Source organism: Castor canadensis, chromosome 5 (genome assembly GCF_047511655.1).
Source record: "Castor canadensis chromosome 5, mCasCan1.hap1v2, whole genome shotgun sequence".
NCBI classification, from domain to species: domain Eukaryota; kingdom Metazoa; phylum Chordata; class Mammalia; order Rodentia; family Castoridae; genus Castor; species Castor canadensis.
In genome coordinates, this window is record NC_133390.1 from 86823427 (window position 1) to 86845292 (window position 21866).

The 21866-nt window shown below is 36.9% G+C and overlaps 2 protein-coding genes across 11 annotated transcripts in view; one reads left to right on the forward strand and one right to left on the reverse strand.

The window, feature by feature from the left end:
* The window catches only part of Atp11b (ATPase phospholipid transporting 11B (putative)), a 90094-nt gene extending 70595 nt beyond the window's left edge, over positions 1-19499 (reverse strand). For 3 of the 7 annotated variants that reach the window (XR_012448012.1, XR_012448013.1, XM_074073678.1), the window contains exons 1-3: positions 19219-19498; positions 4780-4896; positions 172-261 (exon numbers count right to left, since the gene is read on the reverse strand). Coding sequence is in view for 5 of the 7 variants with exons in the window: in XM_074073678.1 (XP_073929779.1) it covers positions 172-261; positions 4780-4896; positions 19219-19245 (234 nt within the window). In the remaining 2 variants the exon portion in view is untranslated. Of the gene's footprint in view, positions 1-171; positions 262-4779; positions 4897-19218 lie in introns of all 7 variants that reach the window. The other 4 variants (XM_074073675.1, XM_074073677.1, XM_074073676.1 and 1 more) reach the window with 2 other exon arrangements.
* Positions 19500-19697: 198 nt separating this feature from the next.
* LOC141423283 (cTAGE family member 2-like) overlaps positions 19698-21866 on the forward strand; it is a 43166-nt gene continuing 40997 nt past the window's right edge. For all 4 annotated transcript variants that reach the window (XM_074073679.1, XM_074073680.1, XM_074073681.1 and 1 more), the window contains exon 1: positions 19698-19801. The gene's annotated coding sequence lies outside the window, so the exon portion shown is untranslated. The remainder of the gene's footprint in view (positions 19802-21866) is intronic.

Below are 21866 nucleotides of genomic sequence, written 5' to 3' on the forward strand. Positions count from 1 at the left end.
TTTTTAGAAATCTTAGATGTGAGTTAGATTATTTATTCACTGATTACAATGGAGAAGCTCTCCAAAAAAAAAAAAAAAAATCCCATGTTCAAATGAGGTAAATTTTCCTTATTCTAAAATATATTTTTAGAAATCATGTTTATAAAAACCATCCATTGTGATAAAGCTTACCTGAACCAAAAATATAATAAGAAAATAAAAGTTTGCCACTCTTCTGAATTGTTCAAATAAATTTTTTGGAACAAAATTCCACACAGTATACTAAAAAAAGAAAAAGAAGAAATAAATAAATTAACATTTTAAAACAACACACACTAGATAGATTCAACAGTAAAGTAAAACCAGATTTACTAAGCCCCTGGACAAATTCATGTACTTCTTGATGCTGAAGAAACTACTTTAGGATTTAAGACTTGAATTCTACATTCCTTTTCCCTTCTTTTACTATTTATTGGCAATTTTAGAATACTTTTTTAAAAAATGAGGTAAATTGGCACCTATCACTTTTGTTATTAAATTGTTGATTTTTTTTTAGAAGTTAGAGAGGGCAAATCTAGAATAACATTTTAATTTATTTTGAACTTGGTTATATAAAACTACACCTAAAATGAAGACAAAGAAGAGTTCATACACAAGCTCACACTAGACAAAATTTATATTTTACTTAGTTGTCAGAAACAGAGGAAATAGTCCAATTATTCTTTTTTTAGTATAGAATATAGAAAAAAACCCTAGAACACTGAAGAAATAAAACTGTTCTAGATAAGTGATCACTGGGATAACTACAATAAATTTCACAAAGGACATGAGTGTGTCACAATGCCAATTTTTAAAAGGTCAGATGGAAGAGTATATGGTGAAGAGCACAGATGTGTGTGTGGGGGCCTGAATCTTAGCTACAGCACTCATTAAATAACCTTGGACTTCAACCTCTCTGTGTCCTACTTTGCTCCTCTATAAAATGAGGATAAGAATAAGTATACCTAATGGGGTTCTTAAAAAGATTAAGTGACCTAATATGTTTATAAAACAACTTTATGATAGAGCCTGGCTTTTACTAACTGCTATAAAAGCAATTTGTTATTAATCAGCTCATAAGCATATGTATATACATATATATATATTATACATTTTAGAGGAACAGTATATACTATACATTTATTTAGATGATCATTCACAACATAACTTTATATACGAAACAGAGAACATCTATAGAACTTTTACTTTACCCTATCTATATTCTCCTAGTACAATGTAAAATCCCTGAGGCTAGGGACATCATTTTATTTATTGATCTACCTCCAGTACTTATGCTACTACTTGGCACAGTTGGAGGTCAAAAATTTTGTAGAACCAATGGATGAATAAATAAAAATGACTGAAGTGGGTTTTTTTTTTCCCTCAGATAAATATCCTGAAATCAGGCAATGAAGCTTTTATGGTTACTAATCAATTTAAGATGTTTAAAAAAGTGATTACCTAATTTTCTCTGGTGCAATGTAAGATGGTTTTAATTTCTGAATTTTTGTATGTCAAAAGTTTACTTTTAAGTTGTTTGAGACCTAAAACATCCTTTCCCACAAAACAATTTTATAAACAGTTAGGTTCCTGGAAGAGCCACTAAAACCTATACCCAGGGGTTTATGAAGCGTATACTTAGCAACCTTTCTTTCTTAGTGAAATTGTATTTCCAGTTCTAATCTAGGTACATGGAACATCTATTCTCCCTTGGTAGTGGTAGTGGAAATGGTAATTATGTTCAAGGCTCAGGAGAAATGAAGGGGAGATGCTTTCTGGAACCAACAGAAATCTTAATGTGTACATGAGATGGTAACTCTAGGTCAAGTTTTTTCAGCTCATCTTCATTGGAGTAAAAAGGCAGTTGTTCCTACAAGGGTCGGCATATCTCCATGTAACTTCCTCAGTCACTGAAACAAGTGTACAAAATTTTGTAAGAATTAAGTTGGCAAGTCTTAAGTTTACACCAACCTAGGTAAATCATAACAGTGACATTATATTTTGTCTTTTACAATCTTAGGGGAGCAATTATTTAAACTGGAAGTATGATAGGTTATTGGTTTCGGGTATTTTCTTTGGCTAGCTCAGGAATACAAAAAAAACTTAGAACAAATAAAAATTCCATAAGCAAAATAGCTTAAAAATGGCAGGAACTGTTATTTCCATGTTTTCTGAATTACAAACATATTGAATGAGTATAAATTCTGCACTTGTCCTACTATAGAGAGAGAAGGGATTCCAGTAGTATAATATTAAACAATATGAAAATACTTTTAAGAAAGATAATTTACTAAGCTTTACTTAATTGTTAATGTAACAATGGTTAAGATAAATGAGTTAGTATAAGTTCCCTATGGTCATATATGATTTTATAATTGACCTTTTTTCCTACAGTCTAACATTGGTAGGAAAACTAAGACATGGCTATGAAATTAAATATGTTTCAAGGAAGTTTAAATTTAATAAGATATTTACTATGGTCAATGAAATTAAACAAAGGCATATCATGATGCATCTACAAAGTGTAAGACACATGATAAGGAAAACAAAGAAGCTTACTATTAAATAGAGATGAAGAACAAAATAACAATAATTGTATTCAAAGATAAAGTACATATATGAACATGCAAAATAATTCAAAGGAAAAGTAGCAAGTGAGGAAAGAAAAATTTAATGTAGAAGTCATACTTAACATGGGCTCTAAGATTTAGAGGAACATTCAACAAGCTAAAAATCACAGGCAGATAAAGGAGAGCATTTCAGGAACGCAGGAAAGTATGAGTAAATTCATTGTGGCTTTGTGGGATAAAAGATAATGCAGTCTGGAAAGAGTTTAAGGGAGTAACTAACATGGGAGATAAAAAAAATAGCAAAAGAGAAGAATGGGAGGCTGGCTTCATTTATTCTCAGGAAAAAAGTAACAGTATCTATACAAAAACCTACATTCTTAAGATTATATTAAAAAAGATGAACTCTACATTTTTACAAAAACAAATCTACAATCTCCACAAAATTTTACATTTTAAAAACTGCATGGTTAACAAAATGAAATTTAGCAAAGACACAATAGTAAGGAAGTTCAACATGAGCTTCCAAATACCAAATAGTTTAGTTAGGAAGGAGGTTAAAAAAAAGCAACAGTGGCATAATGAAAAAGTGAGAAGGAATAATGAGAGAGATAGTTCTTATTTATGCTAACAATTTTAAAGAGGCAATGTTCATTTATGCATCTACATTTTTGAGACTGGTCAAAAACATTAACCCCAATACTGGTACAAATGCAAATAGCCATATAAAGATATTTATTTAATCCCTAGAGTTGGCCAGAAGTAAATTCAGCTTCCAATATTGGCAGAAGAGTTAAGTGGTCTTGTGAACTACCAGCAGATAAGAATCACGATGGCTAGATGGTCCAAAATAACATTTCATTATCGGGCATGTTATATGTGTAAATAAAGTGATGGCAGAAAAAAAAATAGCTGGGGAGGCTGAACTAAGGCAATATCCTTCGGAAAGATGAAATCTGGATTAGAGAAAAAAATGTTAGTGTCTCTAGAAGGGAGCAACACAAAGATGCTTCTTAAAATGTACTATTAAGCAATAGTTATGATCAAAGAACTTTTCCCACAGTCTCTTTGAGTCATATCCAATAAGGGAGCCATGAGCCACACAAGGCTCTCGATATTTAAATGAAAATAAATAAAAAATTCAGTCCTTCAGGTACACTAATCACATTTCAAGGCCTCATCAGCCCTATGTAGCTAATGGCTATCATACTGAACAATATGGAAGAAGCAAATAAAGGAGAGCATTTCAGGAAGCATTTGTGAAAAACTCTGTCATCATGACAGAAAAGCCTATTAGACTATATTACTTCATAATCTCCAGCTTTAAAATAAACTAAGACATCTTAAAAATGTCATAGAAGGTGGGTGCAATGGGTCATGCCTATAATGGAGATTGGGAAGACAAGAGGTTCCAGGTCAGCTGGGGCAAAAAGTGCACAAGACCCCATGTCAACCAATGGGTGGCACTTGCCTGTTGTCCCAGCTACTTAGGAAGCATAATTAGGAAGACTGAGGTCCAGGCCAGTTCAGGCACAAACACAAAATCCTATTAGGAAAATAACAAAAAGCAAAAAGGGCTTGGGGATATGGCTCAAGTGGTAGAGCACCTGCTTCAAAAGTGCAAGGCCCTGAGCTCAAATCACAGTACGAGCAAAAAAAAAAAAAAAAAAAAAAGTCATGGAAACAAACAAGAATCAATAAGAATGAAGCGGCCCTTTGGTATCATAAAATGTTACAGAAAAATGATAAATACAGAGCAAGCAGACTTTAAAGTCACATAGAACTGAGTGCAAACTCTAATCTAGCCACTGACTTCTGTGTAATCTTAGGAAAATTATTCAATTTCCTAGCACAAAATTGAAGCAACTGTCATAATATAACAATACTATGTACAACAGATTTAATAATATCTCATAGGGTTGTGGTATGGATTAAATGATATACTAAATAGCACCTAACACATAGTACAAATACTACTTTCTTAGTTTAGCTGCAAATAAAGATAATTTTTTGTCATAACTGCTCCCTGGTAACACCACCTGGTAACTCCTTTTATTTCACATCTCATCATTTGGTAAAGAAAAATTACTACTTTGTAAGGATGTAAGTATAGACTCAAACACAATAAATCACTCTTTCAGAAAAAAAAAAGGTACATATCTTCAGCTTTATTACTAAAATTATTAATCCTTACCTTAGATGAAATAATCCGGTTATCTATAAATTTCTGAGGTGTATAAAGGCCATTCTGAGGAAACCTGTTGGCTATGTAAATAGTTCTTGTGTCACTTTGATGTGGTGGGTCAAAACCCTAAGACCAAATGAGAAAAATATTGGTCACAAGGTTAATTGTTATGATACTTTACTGTATTAACTGCTCAGACTGCATATATTATTACTTGTCTTAAACTGCAGATAGACTCAATCTATTTATTAGAAGAGTTAAAAAATTGATTTCTTTCATGGGTAAACAGGTACATCATTAGCTTTAGATATAAATGAACAAGATAATCTCTTCAGTAACAAAAAACAGTTCATATTGTCAGGCAGGCTACAACAAAAAAAATCACGTAGGAGACCTATATTAGCATTGGAAACAAAGCTTCTTTTTCTACTGCACTCCTTCTTCCTTTTCACTCCAGTGGCTTCCTTCCCTTCTCTTAGGACGGATTCCTAGTGGGTGATATGGAAGTCTGTGTAGCTAGTAAGCAATTACCATGTTTGATGGCAAAGGTTTATGTTTATCTTTACCTCTCGTACTCAGATAAACTTGGTTTCTTGCTCCCAGAGGACTTACAATGCATTAGACAGTCTTGCCTAGATTCATGCTACACAATCTTTTTTTTGTACCAGTTAAAATTTTCCTTGAGGAATATATACTCCCATCTCATTCAGAAGACCATCTATCAAGGTACCGTGGTTATAATCTCTACTGGAGAAGTTTTCACTGGTAATAAGACTACTGATGCTTTCCAGGATTGTAAATGAATCTTTAACACTCCTCTCAGATCTTGGGAACACCCTAACAGGCTAAAAGCACTCTCCAAATATGAGACTTTCTTTGGTTCTATCAGGGAAATAATTTGAAATTTGACTTCTCATTTTATGATGGTCAAGTATTTATGAGTAGTAAGTTATTAAAAGTTAATTAAACCTGGTATTCATAAGTTACAATGATGCATACTACTAAAGACTCCAGTAATCCACTAAGGAAGTAACCTGGCTGTTATTTAATGCCTAGCATCCCTCTAACATTTCCACTAAGCACAGACATACACAGATGTAGGAATTCCCATATCACTTAGAAGGATATTTGGTTTAATACATCAGTGTATTAAGTGTTATGTACAGTGTTTAACTGCTATTATTCTTGGTTTTAAATTTTTATTTCATGATCTTAGAAACAGCCTTTAATCCTAGCTACTCAGGAGGCAGAGATCAGAAGGATCATGGTTCAAGGCTGGCCTGGGCAAAAAGTTGGCAAGACCCTATCTCAACCAATAAGAAGCTGGGTATGGTGGCACCTGTCATCCCAGCTATTCAGGAAGCTTAACAGGAGGATTGAGGTCCAGGAGAGCTGGGGCATAAATGCAGGACCCCACTCAAAAAAATTAACTAAAGCAAAAAGAGCTGGGAGCATGGCTTAAGTAGTAAAGCATCTGCCTAGCAAGTGCAAAGCCCTGAGTTCAAAACCCCATAACCTCCAAAAAAATAAATTTGGGGATCTGAAAGAATATATAAATCTTCAAGATGTCAAGATAAGTGAGCCTGAGATCTACTGATAGACAATTTTTTTTTGCTATATACCCACCCAGGTTGGAGTTTATTATATACACCTAAAGAAAGAAATTAACAAGAGTTAGTTACAGTGGAAATGTAAAAAAACCTAAACCTGTAAGTCCAGTTCATTAGCATCTTCTCTGCAACAAATGAAAACCAGCCACACAAAGAAAGAGAAACAAAAACAAGTAAAAAAATAAAACTAGCCAGGTGTTGTGGTTCACACCTATAATCCCAGCTACTTGGGAGACAGTGATTAAGAGGACTGAAATTTGAGGCTAGCCTAGGCAAAATAGGGTGATGGTGGTGTGCATCTGTAATCCCAGTAGCACAGGAAAGAGGATCACTGTCTAAGGCCATCCAGACAAGAATGTGAGACCCTATCTGAAAATAACTAAAACAAAATGGGCTGGAGATGTGGCAATGGTACAGCCCTAAGTCTGAACTCCAGTACCATTTAAAAAAAAAACAAAACAAAAACAAAACCTACCCATAAAGTAAGTAATAAAAAAAGAACAAAATTTCCCAAAAATAAAAGAAATTGACTTACAGCAGGATCTATAAATGGTATTCAGTTCTGTGAATTCCTAAAATTATATGCAAATCTGCACATGTGCACATTTTTCTTAGAAATGTGCATAGGTTTCATAAGATTTTCAGGACATAAAGCTTAAAAACCACTTAACCTAAAATCTTGCTTTATAATCAGTTCTCCTTCTGCCTATTCTACATTAAAACTGCCAAGGGAGAATCTTTATATTTCAGTTACACTTCTACCTTTCTTAACAGGAGTCAAAACAAACACCTATTGTCAAAATTAATTATATATACTGTTAGTATAAGGTTCAAGTATAGTTTCACAGTATTTCTAGCATATATTATCAGCAATTCTATGGTACTGAAGAAGAAATACAATCTAAACATCCTAATCACCAGGACAAGGCTCCATGCCAGGGTTCAGAAACCTTTGACACATAATACATTTTCTGATGTCATTCTAGACTACTCTTTCACACCCTCACCCTTTAATGCTTGCCAGCTTCTTTCTCCTCTGATTTTTATCTTACCCTGGGAAAACAAACTGAGATAGATCAATATCATTGCAGCCACTGGGATTTCATGTTAATGCTCGCTAAAAAGTAAAGGGTATAGGCGGTGAAGCCATATAAACTTGTATTATTTAAAAACTACAATACTCCAAAGAGAAGTCTGAAATTTGAAACCCTGATGATTAAAGAAATATAAGACTTAGACCCTGCCCAGTTTGAGTTGATTGGTTTGGGTCATATTTACCCTAGATATCATCTAATTTCCTATTTCCTTTGATGTATGTAAGATCAAACCAGAATTATTTTCTGGTCTGAATGTGGGACAACCAGCATTGATATTTAATAACCTAGGCAGCAACTGGTAATGCAAAGTGTAGGAAAGACTGGCATTTGACAAGCATAGGGTGATGGTTAAAGCCAAGGACTTGTATGAGGATGCCTAATAAGAGTATGGAGCAAGATGTGAATAAGGGTAAGAGACAGAATTCTTAGGGCCACCATTTAAGTTGCATAGGGAGAAAAGAAATAAGCAAAGGAGAAAAATCATCAGAGTAGAAGAATAAAAACAGCAATGTGGCAGGAACCTAGGAAGAAAAGGAATTGTTTCATATGCTGCAAAATACATACTCTTAACTCAATGTGCATACATATGCATGTATATATACATACATATATAAATATATATGTATACTTATATATATACACACACACACACACACACACACTGAGTTAAATAATTAGGAAATCACTGGTGGCTTTTGCTAGCACAGTGTGAGTAAAAGTTAAAGGGGCTAAAGTCAGACAACAGTAGGGGTGAATGGAAGTGATGAGGACTGTGAGAAGTGGAGACAGCAAAAACTACTGAAAAGTTGGATGAAGTACTGGAGTTTTAGTTCAAGCTAATCAAAAAGTGTATTTTTAGGTTTGAATCAAAGATCTGATAGTGAGGGATAAAAAAGAAAACATTATTAAAGGATCAAGGACAAAAAAAAAAAGAATCAAGAACCAAAGTATAAAGCATTAACTTTGGAAATGGATAGGACTTTTCCTTGTCTGAAAAAGAGAAATTTTTGAACCGAAAAGGCAAAAATGAAGAAAGCTGAGAGCATCTATTTTCTATTCTGGCAATAAATCTAAGCAATATCTTTGTGACAAGTTAATACAATATGTACCTAGTTATTCAATGTGTGATTATAACTTCCTAATTTCCTATGTTTTTCTGTGTATACTATTATCTCAAACAGCTATCAAAAATCATATTATCAATCTCTCCTAATTAGCTCTAAAGCTCACATTCTTAGGCTAAGGGTGTAGCTAGGTGGTAGAGCACATGGGACTGGGGTTTCCAGCCCCAGTTCACTAATAAATAAATGAGTAAAATTCACATTCTCTTTTTTATTGAAAAAAATATATATACGCAAATATACATATATATATAAATAAGACAGCATTCTGAAATTGAGACTTCTTCATTGTTAATAGTAATCACACTGACTTCTGATAATGAAAGGCATTGATACAAGAGTTTTTCATTTGATAGTACAATGAACTAAAACTGACTAAGGTTGCCAACATTTTATTTTTCCAAGCAAGAATACTAAGACAAATGAAAGTAGGGGAAGTAATCAACGATTTAAAAAGACAGTGACTAGGCTGGAGGCTGCAAGAAGACAACCTGAAGTCAACTCCAAAGGCAGGATTAGGATCAACAGCACTCCCTCTGTGCCAGGGCGCTAGGTCAGGTTCAGCGAGTACTGCTATGGTGGATCCAGGTTTGTTCCTACCTTTGAAAGGCAGCTGGAAAATGCTGTGTGACTTTTTAAAAAGTGTGTTTCAAATCTCCAAAGAGATAATGAAGTAATACCTCTTTTAAAAAGGTACAAAATAATTATGGAACCAATCAGGCAGATACACATAAAGAACAGACTGACATGGAAAAGATCCAGTAATAAATTCTAAGAATGACAAATAATCATTTTAATTGATTCATAAGACAGGATAAATTCTAATGTGGAGCTGGTGAGAGAATTAGTGAAGTGGAAGCTAGAACTATGGAGTTCCCACTGAAAACGATACAGATGAAAATATGCAAAAGACACTAAGACTCACAGAGGATAAATTAAGAGGCTTCAACACATGCAAGCAAGAGTTCTAGATTGAGAAAATTAAAGGTAAAGAAGCAATATTTAAAGTGTCTGAAATCTCTTCTGAACTGTAGAAATAAGAGTACTCTGAAAGAAAGTACACACAAGTACAGAGTAGAAAAAATAAATAATATAAAAATATGATGGGTACACCATAGTAAAAATACAAAATGTCAAGGACAATATTAAAAATACTGTGATAGGGAATACCAACAAAGTAAAGAAGATTTTATGCCAGCAATAATAAATGTATGAAAGCAATGCATAAGTTGTATTTTAAATATATTGATCTAAAGTAACTATTAATCTAGAATTTTGTATCTAACTAAATTAGTATGCAAGGGCTAATTATAAAATAATTTTAAGGCATAAAAACAAGAGTTTACTATTCATGAATACTTGCTTAAAAACAACAAAAGAATGTATTTCAACAAGAATACAGGTAAATCCAGAGAGAAGTGGTTTGCAAGAAACAATGGTGCATTAAAAAAAAAATCACTAGGGCTGGAGTTGTACTTAGTGGTGGAACATGTGCTTAAGCAGGCAAGATACTGGATTCATTCCCCAACACTCTCTCCCCAAATCACTAAATCCTCTCATAAAGCAAAATGAGAAACTATAAAAAGCCACCCAAAACAAACAAACAAGCAAAAAACTAGAAAACTTTTTGATTTAAAAAATGGTAGAATTATAACCCCATATTATGTGAGAACGTATTTGCAAATCATATATCTAATAAGGGTCTTGTACCCATAATATATAAAAATATTCTTATGGCTCAATACTAAAATAAACAAATAAGCCAATTAAAATGGGCAAAACCCATAGTTAACTAAAAGTAGGAGAAAAGGCTGGCATCTTTGTCTCCATTTTTTTATCTGTCTTTGCTCTAAGCCATTCTCCTTGCAGCCACTTTGGAATCCAGGAAGGACAGGACCAATCAGTAACATTTTTACAAGGAGGGAGGAGAAAAAGGAGTAGCAGAGCCTCCTCAGGACAACAACCCAACTCCCTAGGCAACAATTGCTTATCCATACCAGATGCTCCCCTCAAGTGATCACAGCGATAATAACAGCTTCTCTGAAATCCTCTCAAAGCCAGCATTGAGATAATGATCAGCTCATCATTTGACCAGGTCTGTTTAATAATTATGCACACCTTTCACCTCCTTCCCCAAATTCTTTATTTTTTATTCATTTATTCACCTGTGCATACAATTTTTGGGTCATTTCTCCACCCTCCTCCCCTCCCCCTCTCCCCCCCACCTCCCCTCCCCCCAGTTCTAGGCAGGTCCTATTCTGCTCTTATAACTAATTTTGTTGAAGAGAAGACATAAGCATAATAAGGAAGACAAAGCGTTTTTTCTAGTTGAGTTAAGGATAGCTATACAGCGAGCTTCCTAGCATTGATTTCATGTACACATGTGTTACAACCCATGTTGATTCAACTCTAACTGATCTTTACACTGGTTACTAATCCCCTTCTCATGATCTTTCTTGATTTAAACCTTAAGCTTAAGTCTGTACCCTGGAGATGGGCTTAAGTGCCTTTTCTCATGGTGTGCCTGTGCTGTTTAATAAATCTCTTACTGTCCTTCACCAAAATAAACAAATTATATATATATATATACACACACACACACACACACACACACACACACACACACACACACACACAAAATGGGGAAAATATCTGAATATGTATTTCTCAAGAAGAAATTAAAGAAAATTAAAGGTAGAGAAGCAATTAAAATTAAAGGTAGAGTTGCAAACAAGCAATGGCACATAAAATGATTTTGACATCATTAGGGAAATGCAAATCAAAATCACATAAAGATACCATTCTCACCCACTGGGATAACTATAATTAAAAAGAAAAGCAAGCCAGGCGCTGGTGGATCATACCTGTAATCCATAGCTATTCAGGAGGCAGAGATCAGGAGGAATGCAGTTGAAAGCCAGCCTGGGCAAATAGCTCAAAACACCCTACCTTGAAAATATTCATCACAAAAAATAAAAAAAAGGACTCGTGGAGTGGTTCAAGGTGTGGGCCTAAGTTCAAGCCCCAGTATTGCAAAAAAAAAAAAAAAAAAGAAAAAGAAAAAGAAAAACAAATGGTGAAGATATGAAGACACTTCCTTGTATTTTGCTGGTGGGAATATAAAATGGTTCAGGTTGCTTGGAAAACAGATTGGCCATGTCTCACAATGTTAAAGATATAGTTATCATTTGATCTAGAAATTCTACATTTTAGGTATATACCTAAGTAGAAACATGCATCATGCCTAATCTCTAATCCCTCTGTTATCTGGTGTATAAAGATCCTCAAAACTATAGGCATAACTAGAAAAAAGTATAATCCATAGCTTTTAATCTTTAAAGGAAAAAATATGAATATAAGAAACTTTAAAGCAAAGTCAATCAAAATCCTAGAGAGGTTTTCCTTAGAATTAGATAAACTGATTATCTGGAAGAATAAAGGTCCAATGCAACTCTGAAAAAAAAGAAAAATGGGCTTTCTGCCCTGCCAGATATCAAAACTAAGTATAAAACTATGAACAGTTGAGACAGTGCATTATTGGTACATCCGAGATAAATAAAACAGAAAAGAGAGGGAGGGAGGGAGGGGGAGAGAGAGAGAGAGACAGAGAGAGAAAACCTAGGAAGAGATCAAGATATATAAAAGAGAATGCTGGTATGTGATAAAAATATCACTCATGACAGAGAATGCAAATAACAGATTAGTGGGGCAAAGATGGCTCATTCAATAAAGTTGTTGAGGCAAATAACTTCCCATAAGGGAGAAAACAAATTCCCTATCCTATTCTATATACAAAAATCAATTCCAGTTATATAAAGACCTAAATGCTGAAAATTAATTTTAAAACATATCAAAGGAAACATTAGAAAAGCGGCTTTCTGGTCTGTAGAGGAAAGGAATTCTTAAAGAATTAATGAAAGGCAGAAATCATTTGTCTAATAAATTTCCCAACAAATAAACTTAAAATTTTTATATGAAAAATAGTAAGAACAAAATTAAATATAAGGGACAGACTAGAAGATATTTATAACACACTCAACAAAGAAATAGCATCCGTAATACAGAAAAAATAAGAAAAAGCCCAGTTAGCTGAAGCTCAATGCAATAAAAAAAAATGCAAAGTAGAACAGAATGACTTACTGTTTCATACTCATCAGGCTAGTACATTTTTTCAAGTTTGACAGTATAGAGTATTGAGCAAGATGTAGGGAAAAGGGAACTCTCATGCTTCGAAAAATAATTTGGTAACATCTAGTAACAGACACAATGAGCATACACCATTGAACTAACCAATTCATTCCATTTCTATATATTTCATTTCAAAATAAATAAATAAATTTTTTTTTGTATTAGGGGAAAAAAAAAAAAACAAGTAGCAATTCAAATATCCATTAGGGAAAAAACCTCCTAGAAAACTGGCTGAGGTAGGGATTATTTCATTTTGGTAGTTCCAAATCCTAGCAACATGCTATCACAGAGTGGATGTTCAGAAAATGTTGGAGTGAAATAATAAACTAATGAGAAAAACAGTGTTACCTAAAAGGGGATGGAGAAGAGGCAAGTAAGTAAATTAAGGAGTACATTAAATAGTGATAAATGCTGAGAAAGCAGGAAAGGGGGACAGGGATGCACAGGGGTGGAGGGATTCTAATTTTAACTAACAAGACCTGAAGGGAATGAAGGAGCCAACAGATTATCTGGGAGAAGATCACTTCAGGTAAAAGTAGGAGTGAGGAAAAAGATACTGAGATTGAAGTGTACTTGGGAAATGTGAATTGCAAGATCAGTGTGGATGAAGCAGAGTGAAAAGTATTGGGAGCGGGGATGCGGGGGATAAGAGGCGGTCTGGGGAAGGAAGTAGAATATAGATGAAAGACTTTGGCTTTCAGTCTCAGCAAGAAGGCCAGGCAAGGCAAGCCTCTGGAAGGTTTTAAGCAGAGGATTTATATGATCTAATGTGTTTCACAAGATCTTTCTGGCTGCTAACTTAAAAACAGACTGCAGGGACAGAGTGGGAGAAACAATGAGACAAACTAGGAGGCTTTGCAGTAATCTAGGTAAGAGATGAGAGTGGTTTAGCCTAGGGTGGTGGTAGAGGAATGGGTGAGGAAGGGTTCTCGATGTCATTTTTAGCAACAAAGAGGGAGACATCATTTGCTTCCCCTAACAAAACTGCCCCCATTCTTTCATTCTTTTGTTATAAGCAAGGAATTTTATTTTTTGACAAATAAAAATGGTATATATTTATGATGCATAACATGATATTCTGAGGCAAAATGTTTTTTGGATTCCCCTGCTGTCTCTGATTTCTCTCCACAGATGTAACCATAAGAAAGAAACAGTAGACTGTTAAGAGAATTTTACTGCTTAGAATTTGAGAGTAGGAAGAAGGTAAAGAGAAAGTGAATGCATGAGCTGTACCTAGAGTTACAGTTATGCACTTAAAAGGGTTTCTTATTTTTTGGAGACAGAGAAGTATTTATGGATGAAATGACATAACATCTGGAATTTCTTTAAAATCATTGAGAGGGTAAGGATAGTAGGTGAGTGACTAGATGAAACAAGATTGGCCATTGCTGACAATTACTAAAGTTGAGGAAGGATAAATGGGGCTCCTTATACAATTTTCTATACTTTGGCATATGCTTGAAAATTTCCATAATACAAGGCTTAAAGAAAGAATAAAAATAATCTGTACCAGTATATTGACTTTACATAGAAATAGCTGTATATTCACATCTGGTTTTGCTCCTAACTTTTGCAAAGTATAGGGGAATGACTGCACATTGTCTTTCTTTTCCTTCTTTCCTGGTGGTACTCCATTTCAGTTAAAATGTGGAGATAAATGGGTCTTAATATGGTTTGCTACATAAGCTAACTCTAATATTAACTGCAACAAACTCATGTTACAAATTTGGAAAGAATTTGGCAATTCGGTTGGCCCATCTACTGGATTCAATCAACTGCAAATATTTGAAAAAATAAACTGTATCTGTGCTGAACAGAGACAGATTTTTTCCCTTTCCTTTTAAATATTTTCTTGTTTGTTTGTGACAGGGTTTCCCTATGTAGCACAGGCTTGCCTAAATTTAGGATCAATTCTTCTGCTTCAGCCTCCTGAGGTAGTCTCAGACTTTTTTCTTGTCTTTAATCCCTATAGGATACAAATGTAACAACTATTCACACAACATTTACAAAGTAATCTAGAGATGCATACATGATATGCAAATACTATGCTACTACATACTGAGAAAATGAAAATCCACAGATTTTGGTATGGAGGGGGGTAGTGTTCAGGAACCAAGTCTCCATGGATATCAAGGGATGACTATCATGTACGGGATAAGGAAAGAAAATTAAAAAAAATTAAACTACAGACATCATTTTAAGAAAGCTAGTCAGCATAAAAATTCAGCATTCTCGCTGTCTCTTAAGATTCAGACAGTTCCCTCACAGTTATATCCAGGTGCCAAGAAGCAACAGAATTTTAGTGCTGCCTCATTCACAACACTGGGGAAAGCTCACTCAATCTATTACAACCACATATACAGAAGAGTTATTTGCAAATATATATTTCTAATGGAGATACTGGCATAAAATAAGTCTCAATATTTCCCATATAAATACCTTATCAAGATTACCTATTTCTTACACTGAACTTTCAAAGAAATTCCAAGAGAAAAGCAAAATAATCATTGAGAATGAAATCTACTATGTTCATGAACTCAAATATTAGCACAGGTTTGTTTTAGAACTTCAAAGGAAATATGCATCTCTGGTTTAAAAAAAACTAATCTAAATAAGGAATATTATTTTACTTAGCACGTCCAGCACTCAGATAACTTTGGAAAGAACTAAAGAACCAAAGCCTGACTAGATGCTATCTAGAACCCCACAATAGCTAAGTGTTGAGGAACTCCTCCCAAAAGCCTAGATCCTCTACATGCACTAAATGGTTAATATATCAGGCAGCCTGATGGTCCCTTGGGTATAATCAAACCAGCACTCTGAAGACAACTTACAGCAAAAAAAAAGCATGGATAAAATCAAAAAGTCCTTACAATTTAAATCTTTATTGAATTTGCCTATGCCAGACATTATATATAATCACCACAATCTAAAACAGTGATGTGTAAGTATGTAATTTCCTTAGTTTTCACATTTTTAAAAACTGATACAAAGTAAACAAGTAATATTAATTCAATAATACATTTTATGTAACCCAATGTACTTGCATACTTATATAATCCAATATAATTTCAACATGTAATCAGTGAAAAAAAATTTCATGGTTCCTTTTTCCCCAAAAAACTAGGTCTTCAAAATCTAGTGTGTACTCAATCTTTCCAACACACCTCAAATTCAGAGTAGACACATTTCAAGTCTTTTAACAGTCACATGTGGATATCATATTGGACAGCACAGGACTAGAAAATATTTAATGATAATAGTGGTGATCAAGGTTGTGGAGGATCTGGAAAACAGTCCCCACTTCAGTGTCACTAGGAATACCTGGGATTCCTCTGATGCTTTACCCTCTAACCAAATGAAAAACTGGGTATTTACGAATATAAGTCTGAGCCAGGCATGACAGCTGACACTTGGAATCCCAACATTTAGGAGGTGAAGACAGGAGACTCAGGAGTTTGAGGCCAGCCTGGGCTATGTAGCAAAAAAGAAAACAAGCCTGAATATAGAAATATAAAAGCACATATTCAAATATCTAGATTCTTAAAAATTCATTCTTGAGGTAAAACTCACTTAGCCATACAAAAATATTATCACTACAGGCCAGTGCTTCCTTTTCATATTCCTTCAGTCATTTTCCGAGTGACAAAGAACAGGTAATTCCAAACTGATGCTGAATTAAATCTGATAATCATTCATTTATCTGAGCTGCAGTTAGAATGAGATATTTTATATACTACTTTTCAAATTCATTCTGTGTTTTACAGTTAAGAATATGCCAACTTGAAATAGCCATATTTCAAATATATTGCATGGCACAGTTATGCAGGATATAATTTTTTTTTTCAGAAAACTGAAAAGAATTTTGCAGTTGTAAGTACTATGAAAACATAGCATTACATTGCCCTACATAAAATAGTCCATGTCATCTAAAATATATGTTGACAAAGACCTTCATTTAAAAGTCTAAATGAGTGCTGTCCAAAAGAATTTTCAGATAATGGAAATATTCTGCTCTGAACTGTCCAAAATGGTAGCCAATAGCCGCATGAGGTTAAATTTTAATTTTAATGGCCACACATGGCTAACAGCTATCATACAGGTTTAAATATTAGAATACAGCAAGAAGCTAGTGTGCAACTATTATGATCAAGGTGTTGCCGTGTTTAATAAATTAGTATCTATAATACACAGCTGAAAATGAGTATAGTATGAATACAAACTATACCAGAAAGACTACAAGAGAATATTTAGCATAAAATAACTTGAACATTGTGAGCCAAAAAAAGAAAAAGATAAAGAAAAAAGAAAAAGAAGGAGAGGTTATTCAAGTCTTTTCTTTTTCACTCTACTTTCCCAAGGGAAAACATCAACCTTCTGTCAACCTCATTTTTCCCATTATATTAAACACTACGAATACTTGGTAGAGATAAGATAAAAAACTTAGTTGAAAACAAGGGCTCCTATCATGAATAAAGTGTGCTTGTAACTCCAAAAATCCTGCCCTTGCCACTTATTGGTTTCCCCAAATCTGTCCCATTTATCTGAATTTTAAAGTAAACCTAATGCTAAAAAGCATGGTGACTCAAGCTATTGAGCAAATGGAAGCATAACCTAGACTCTGAACTGCCTAATTCCTGGTGTAGGATCCAGAATAGCTGATTATAACTGAGATATAAAATAGACTTTCATTACTTGGTATATCCACTGTCCTTAATGTATAATTTAAGTGACTACACAAAACTTAATCAGAGATTCAGAGTCCTAAAATGGCACAGGTCTGATTACATACTTAGAAGATCTGATAACTTAAAAGTAAAACCAGTGAGGTGAGCAACTAAATGTCAGAGAGCATTTTATATGCACAGCAACTTGTTCGACCTGTTAACCATTTCCTGTAAGACACCTGCTTTATGAATTAACCACACAACTTCCGGTTCTTCCTTTCAGTTGTGTTCATTTCAAGCCATTTTCCCCAACATTACCAGATTTTCTGGTTATACACTGAGAGTTTATTCTGGCTAACAAAAAAATACAAAGCTGAAGAACAGTGTCTTGAAAAGCTTTAGGAGAACCACTTTAGAATCATCTTCCTGCCATCCAAAACATCATTAAATCAAGCCTTCCATATATGAGGACTAGGAAATCAAAAGCAGATCAGATCTGTCATAATTAACTTTTAGAGTCAAATTACTGTGCCATAGCTTACTGCAACAAAGCATTACATAGACAATGTGATATTATAATGACATCATTAGCTTAGTTTCCTAATAGAGCATATTATCTGGAATATCTAAATTTACAGCCAGCAAAAATAAAGAGTCAACATTTGTATGACGGAGTAGCAGGCCGTTCTAGTTTTATTTAGAAGATTTTTTTTTTTTGAGAATGATGCTCACTGCAAAATGAAGTAACAGAATGTTGCCTGAAACACCATCCTTCTTAGGCTTAACATGAAAACGCTGTTGTTCTATAGTAGGGGAAAGAGGTACTGATGTGTTAGTACCACAAGAATAGTTTCTGCCTCAGTAAGACTTACCAGTGCCTTTAGTACTAGCATACAAAAACACTGAATTTCAGGAGCATATCATTAACGCGACTTAGAAATCAAACAGTGTCAGACTCCATCCTACAGATAAGGCTAGGATTCTTCAGCCAGGAATCATTTCTGTCCTCATTGTCACCACTGCCTTACTGCTGTGTTTTCTGGGCTGAAGTTGCCAGAAAGCAGGATTTTTCTCTCTGAATTAATTCTGAGAAAGGTGGCGCTTCTTAGACGCCTTAAATCATGCCTTCCTAAGAGTCCCCCCGCCCCCCGCCGCCGCTTCAGAGCTTCCCGTGATACTGAAAAGTTAACCACTGCTTTCGCACCTGTCGGGTTCCAAGTGCCTTGAGCAGAACCGGGGGAAAGCAGGGGTGGAGGGGGTGTCCACGTTCACTGAAAAGTTGGTGCGGACTCTGCTGTGCCTGTCCTCCCCGGCACTAGACGGGGAGTTGGGGTGCTGTCCCCCTCATCCAGGCCCTGGGTGGAAACTTTCCCCCAGAGGCTGAGACCTGACCGGCACCTGGTCCTTGTTCACCACACCGCACTAATCGGGCCGTCCAGGTGAAGTCAGCGACCCGGGCCGGGACAAGCGCGCCTCGCGCCCTCTCTCAGACCTGTCCCAATCGCCACGGGTAAGACGGACTGTCATTCGGCCCCTCTCCCTGCTCCGGACCCCGCTTCTGGAGGAGGAAGTCGCGGAGCAACGCGGCAGGAAGCGGCAGCCTCCCGCCGCACTCCGCCGGCCTCGGTGGCCCGGGCTGGTGGCGACACGGCGCCGGGACCGCGCGGGGCTTCGGCGGCTCCAGGCCCGGCGCCCGCCGCGGCCTAGCCCGCCTCGAGCCCTGGCCTTCCTGGCCACTCGGGAGCCGAGCGACTCCCGCGCTTACCAGCTGCTGCCGGATCCAGCGCCACATGCCCCCGCCGTCGCGGTCGCCGTCCCGCGGGGCGCCGGGGCCGAGGGGCTGCAGGTGGAGGCCGACCAGCCGCAGAGGGGGAGCAGGCGAGCCCCTCGGGCCGAAGTTCCGCTCGCCGCCGTCGCCGCCACCTCACTCCCTACACCTGGTCCCCATGCCGCCGCGCCGGCCCCGAGGTCCTACAGGCGCGGCCCGGGCGCCGCCCCCGCCCGGCGCAGCTGAGCCTACCCCCGCGCCGCAGCCACCTTCATCACTGACCGTTGTCACCCAGGCAGCCCCGCAACCCCACCCCTTGCCCCCGACCCCACCCGGGCCCGCCTCCGGCGCCTCGGCCCCGCCCCCGGCGCCCCCGGGCCAGCCCCCGGGCCAGCCCCCGGATATGACGAAACGGGGCGCGCCCCGCCCTCTGCGGCGCGGACTTGGGGGTCGGTTGTGGGCGGGGTCACGCGAGGGGGCGGTGCCTGTCTGGGCGCCATCTGGCCTTTCGGGCGGAATAGGGTCACGTCGCGTCTGGCGGCCGTGGAGGCGACTCGTCTGTTTCCATCTCTTGGTGCAGGTCTGTCTGGTTCTGTGCCTTCTTCAGTCCTTGAGTTGAGTCCCCAACACGCACAGGCACAAACGAATGTTATGTGGCTGAAGGTTATCCCCAGTGGTCCCTGTTCTGAAATTGTCAGACTTTGTCTAAACCCATAGCTCAGCAAATGATGGGATTGGGCTAGTAATCTGGAAAGGGTTGTGACTCTTCTGTGCCTGAGCCTACATCCCTGTTTTGGGAAGAATAGGCAAGATAGTTTGCCTTGCCGTGCTAAATTGGACAGGTTCATACTTTCCATGGAAAAGTGGTGGTTTGCTGTTAACTTCCAAACTCCTGCATGCAAAACCACCTCAGAAAAACCTTGACCTAGGTAACACAACTGTGTGGATGACGGGGTAAGAACTGGCCAAGGATTTGGTTTTGAAGGTCTGAATTTACTCAGAAGCAGTCCCATGTATGTCTTACTTGTATTGGGTGCTTTATTTTTGCTGAATTACAGCAGGCTTCACTGACAAGGCGTTTCTGGTTTGAAATTAAGAAAAATTTCATTAAGGAAAAACAAATCTAAATTAGAATGACTAGGCCAATCTTTTAGTTTCATTAGGAATGTCTTATTATATGATTGGCTAGCATCACAAGTAGAATCTTTCAGGATATTTATGATTTATACAACTAGTAGAATTTTATAAGTCATCCAACTTCAAAATGTAACTAGATATTGAAAGAAAAAAAATCATACTTTTATTCTTATGAATGAACCTTACTTTCTGACCCCCAAATGAAGTTGCAGATATGTTTACTTGTTGTGTTGATAAAATAGTACTGCCATGGAAGGAGCCCTGTGTTCAGAACCTGTGGCAAACTCTACTTGCCTGATCTAATCAATCTTTTGAAGTAGGTGTTATTCCAATTGTGTGGCTGCAGAAATACACTCACGTTAAATAACTTCACAAAGCTGAGATTCATATTCTGGATAGTCAGGCAACAGAACAAATGTTTTTAAGCTATGTCAGGAAACACAGATATATGTCTGTAATCCCAGGTACTGGGGAGGCAGGGATTGGGAGGATTGCAGTTCGAGGCTTAGCCTGGGCAAAAACTTGGTTGAGACACAATCTCAATCAATAAACTTGATGTGGTGGTGAGCATTTGTGGTCCCAGCTATGTGGGAGGCCATAATAGGAGGATTGGGGTCTGAGGCCCACTGGCAAAAATGAAAGACCCTACCTGAAAAATATCTAAAGCAAAAAAAGGCTAGAGGCATGGCTCAAGTGGTGGGGCACCTGCCTAGCAAGGGCTAGGCCCTAAGTGACACTCTGGTACCACAAAAAAAAAAAAAAGAAAAAAGAAACATGCATATAATCATACCTATGTTTTTGTGCAAATGGTTGGTTACAAAGTAGGCCTAGAAAATTTTTGTTTATATTTAACTGTGTCCCAAATTTTGAAAGGTGGGGGGTGCAGGGAGCAGTTGATTCTAAGTGCTGTGATGGAATATGCTAGGACATGATCAAGATATCTGTGTAACGATCATGATTGAAATCCAGACTGTTAAGAACAGAATGAGCAGTCCGAGCAATATTTCATTCTGGATATTTCTTCAGAAACCAGGCACTCATTGTAAAAGAAAGAAAAAAGATATTTGGAGTCAGGGAGTAGCTTACTTATTCCACAACTATTTCCTTGAATGTTTCAAGCATCAAATGCATGTATAACAACTGCCTAAAACAAGGAGGGGACACAAATGCTTCTTCAAAGTGAGCCTCTTTTCTCTGAGTGGAGTTCATTCTCTAGGTGGAAAGAGAAGTTGCAGAGGGGAATCAGTTAAGCAACAATGCAAAACAGTGTGGGATATAAATCCTAAAGAATTATACTGACAGTATTCCCTAATTTCTCAAAGTTGATGTGGCCATAGCAATTGAGAAAGGTTTCAGAAGTAAGAAACTAAACCTGTTACTTATTTATTTTTGTAGTGTGGAGATGGAACCCAGTGCCTCTCGGTTTACCACATCTCCAGCCCCAAAGTTGAATTTTAACTGAACTTGAACTGGAAGGATAGGCTTTCTGACCAAAATAACTGCAGGAG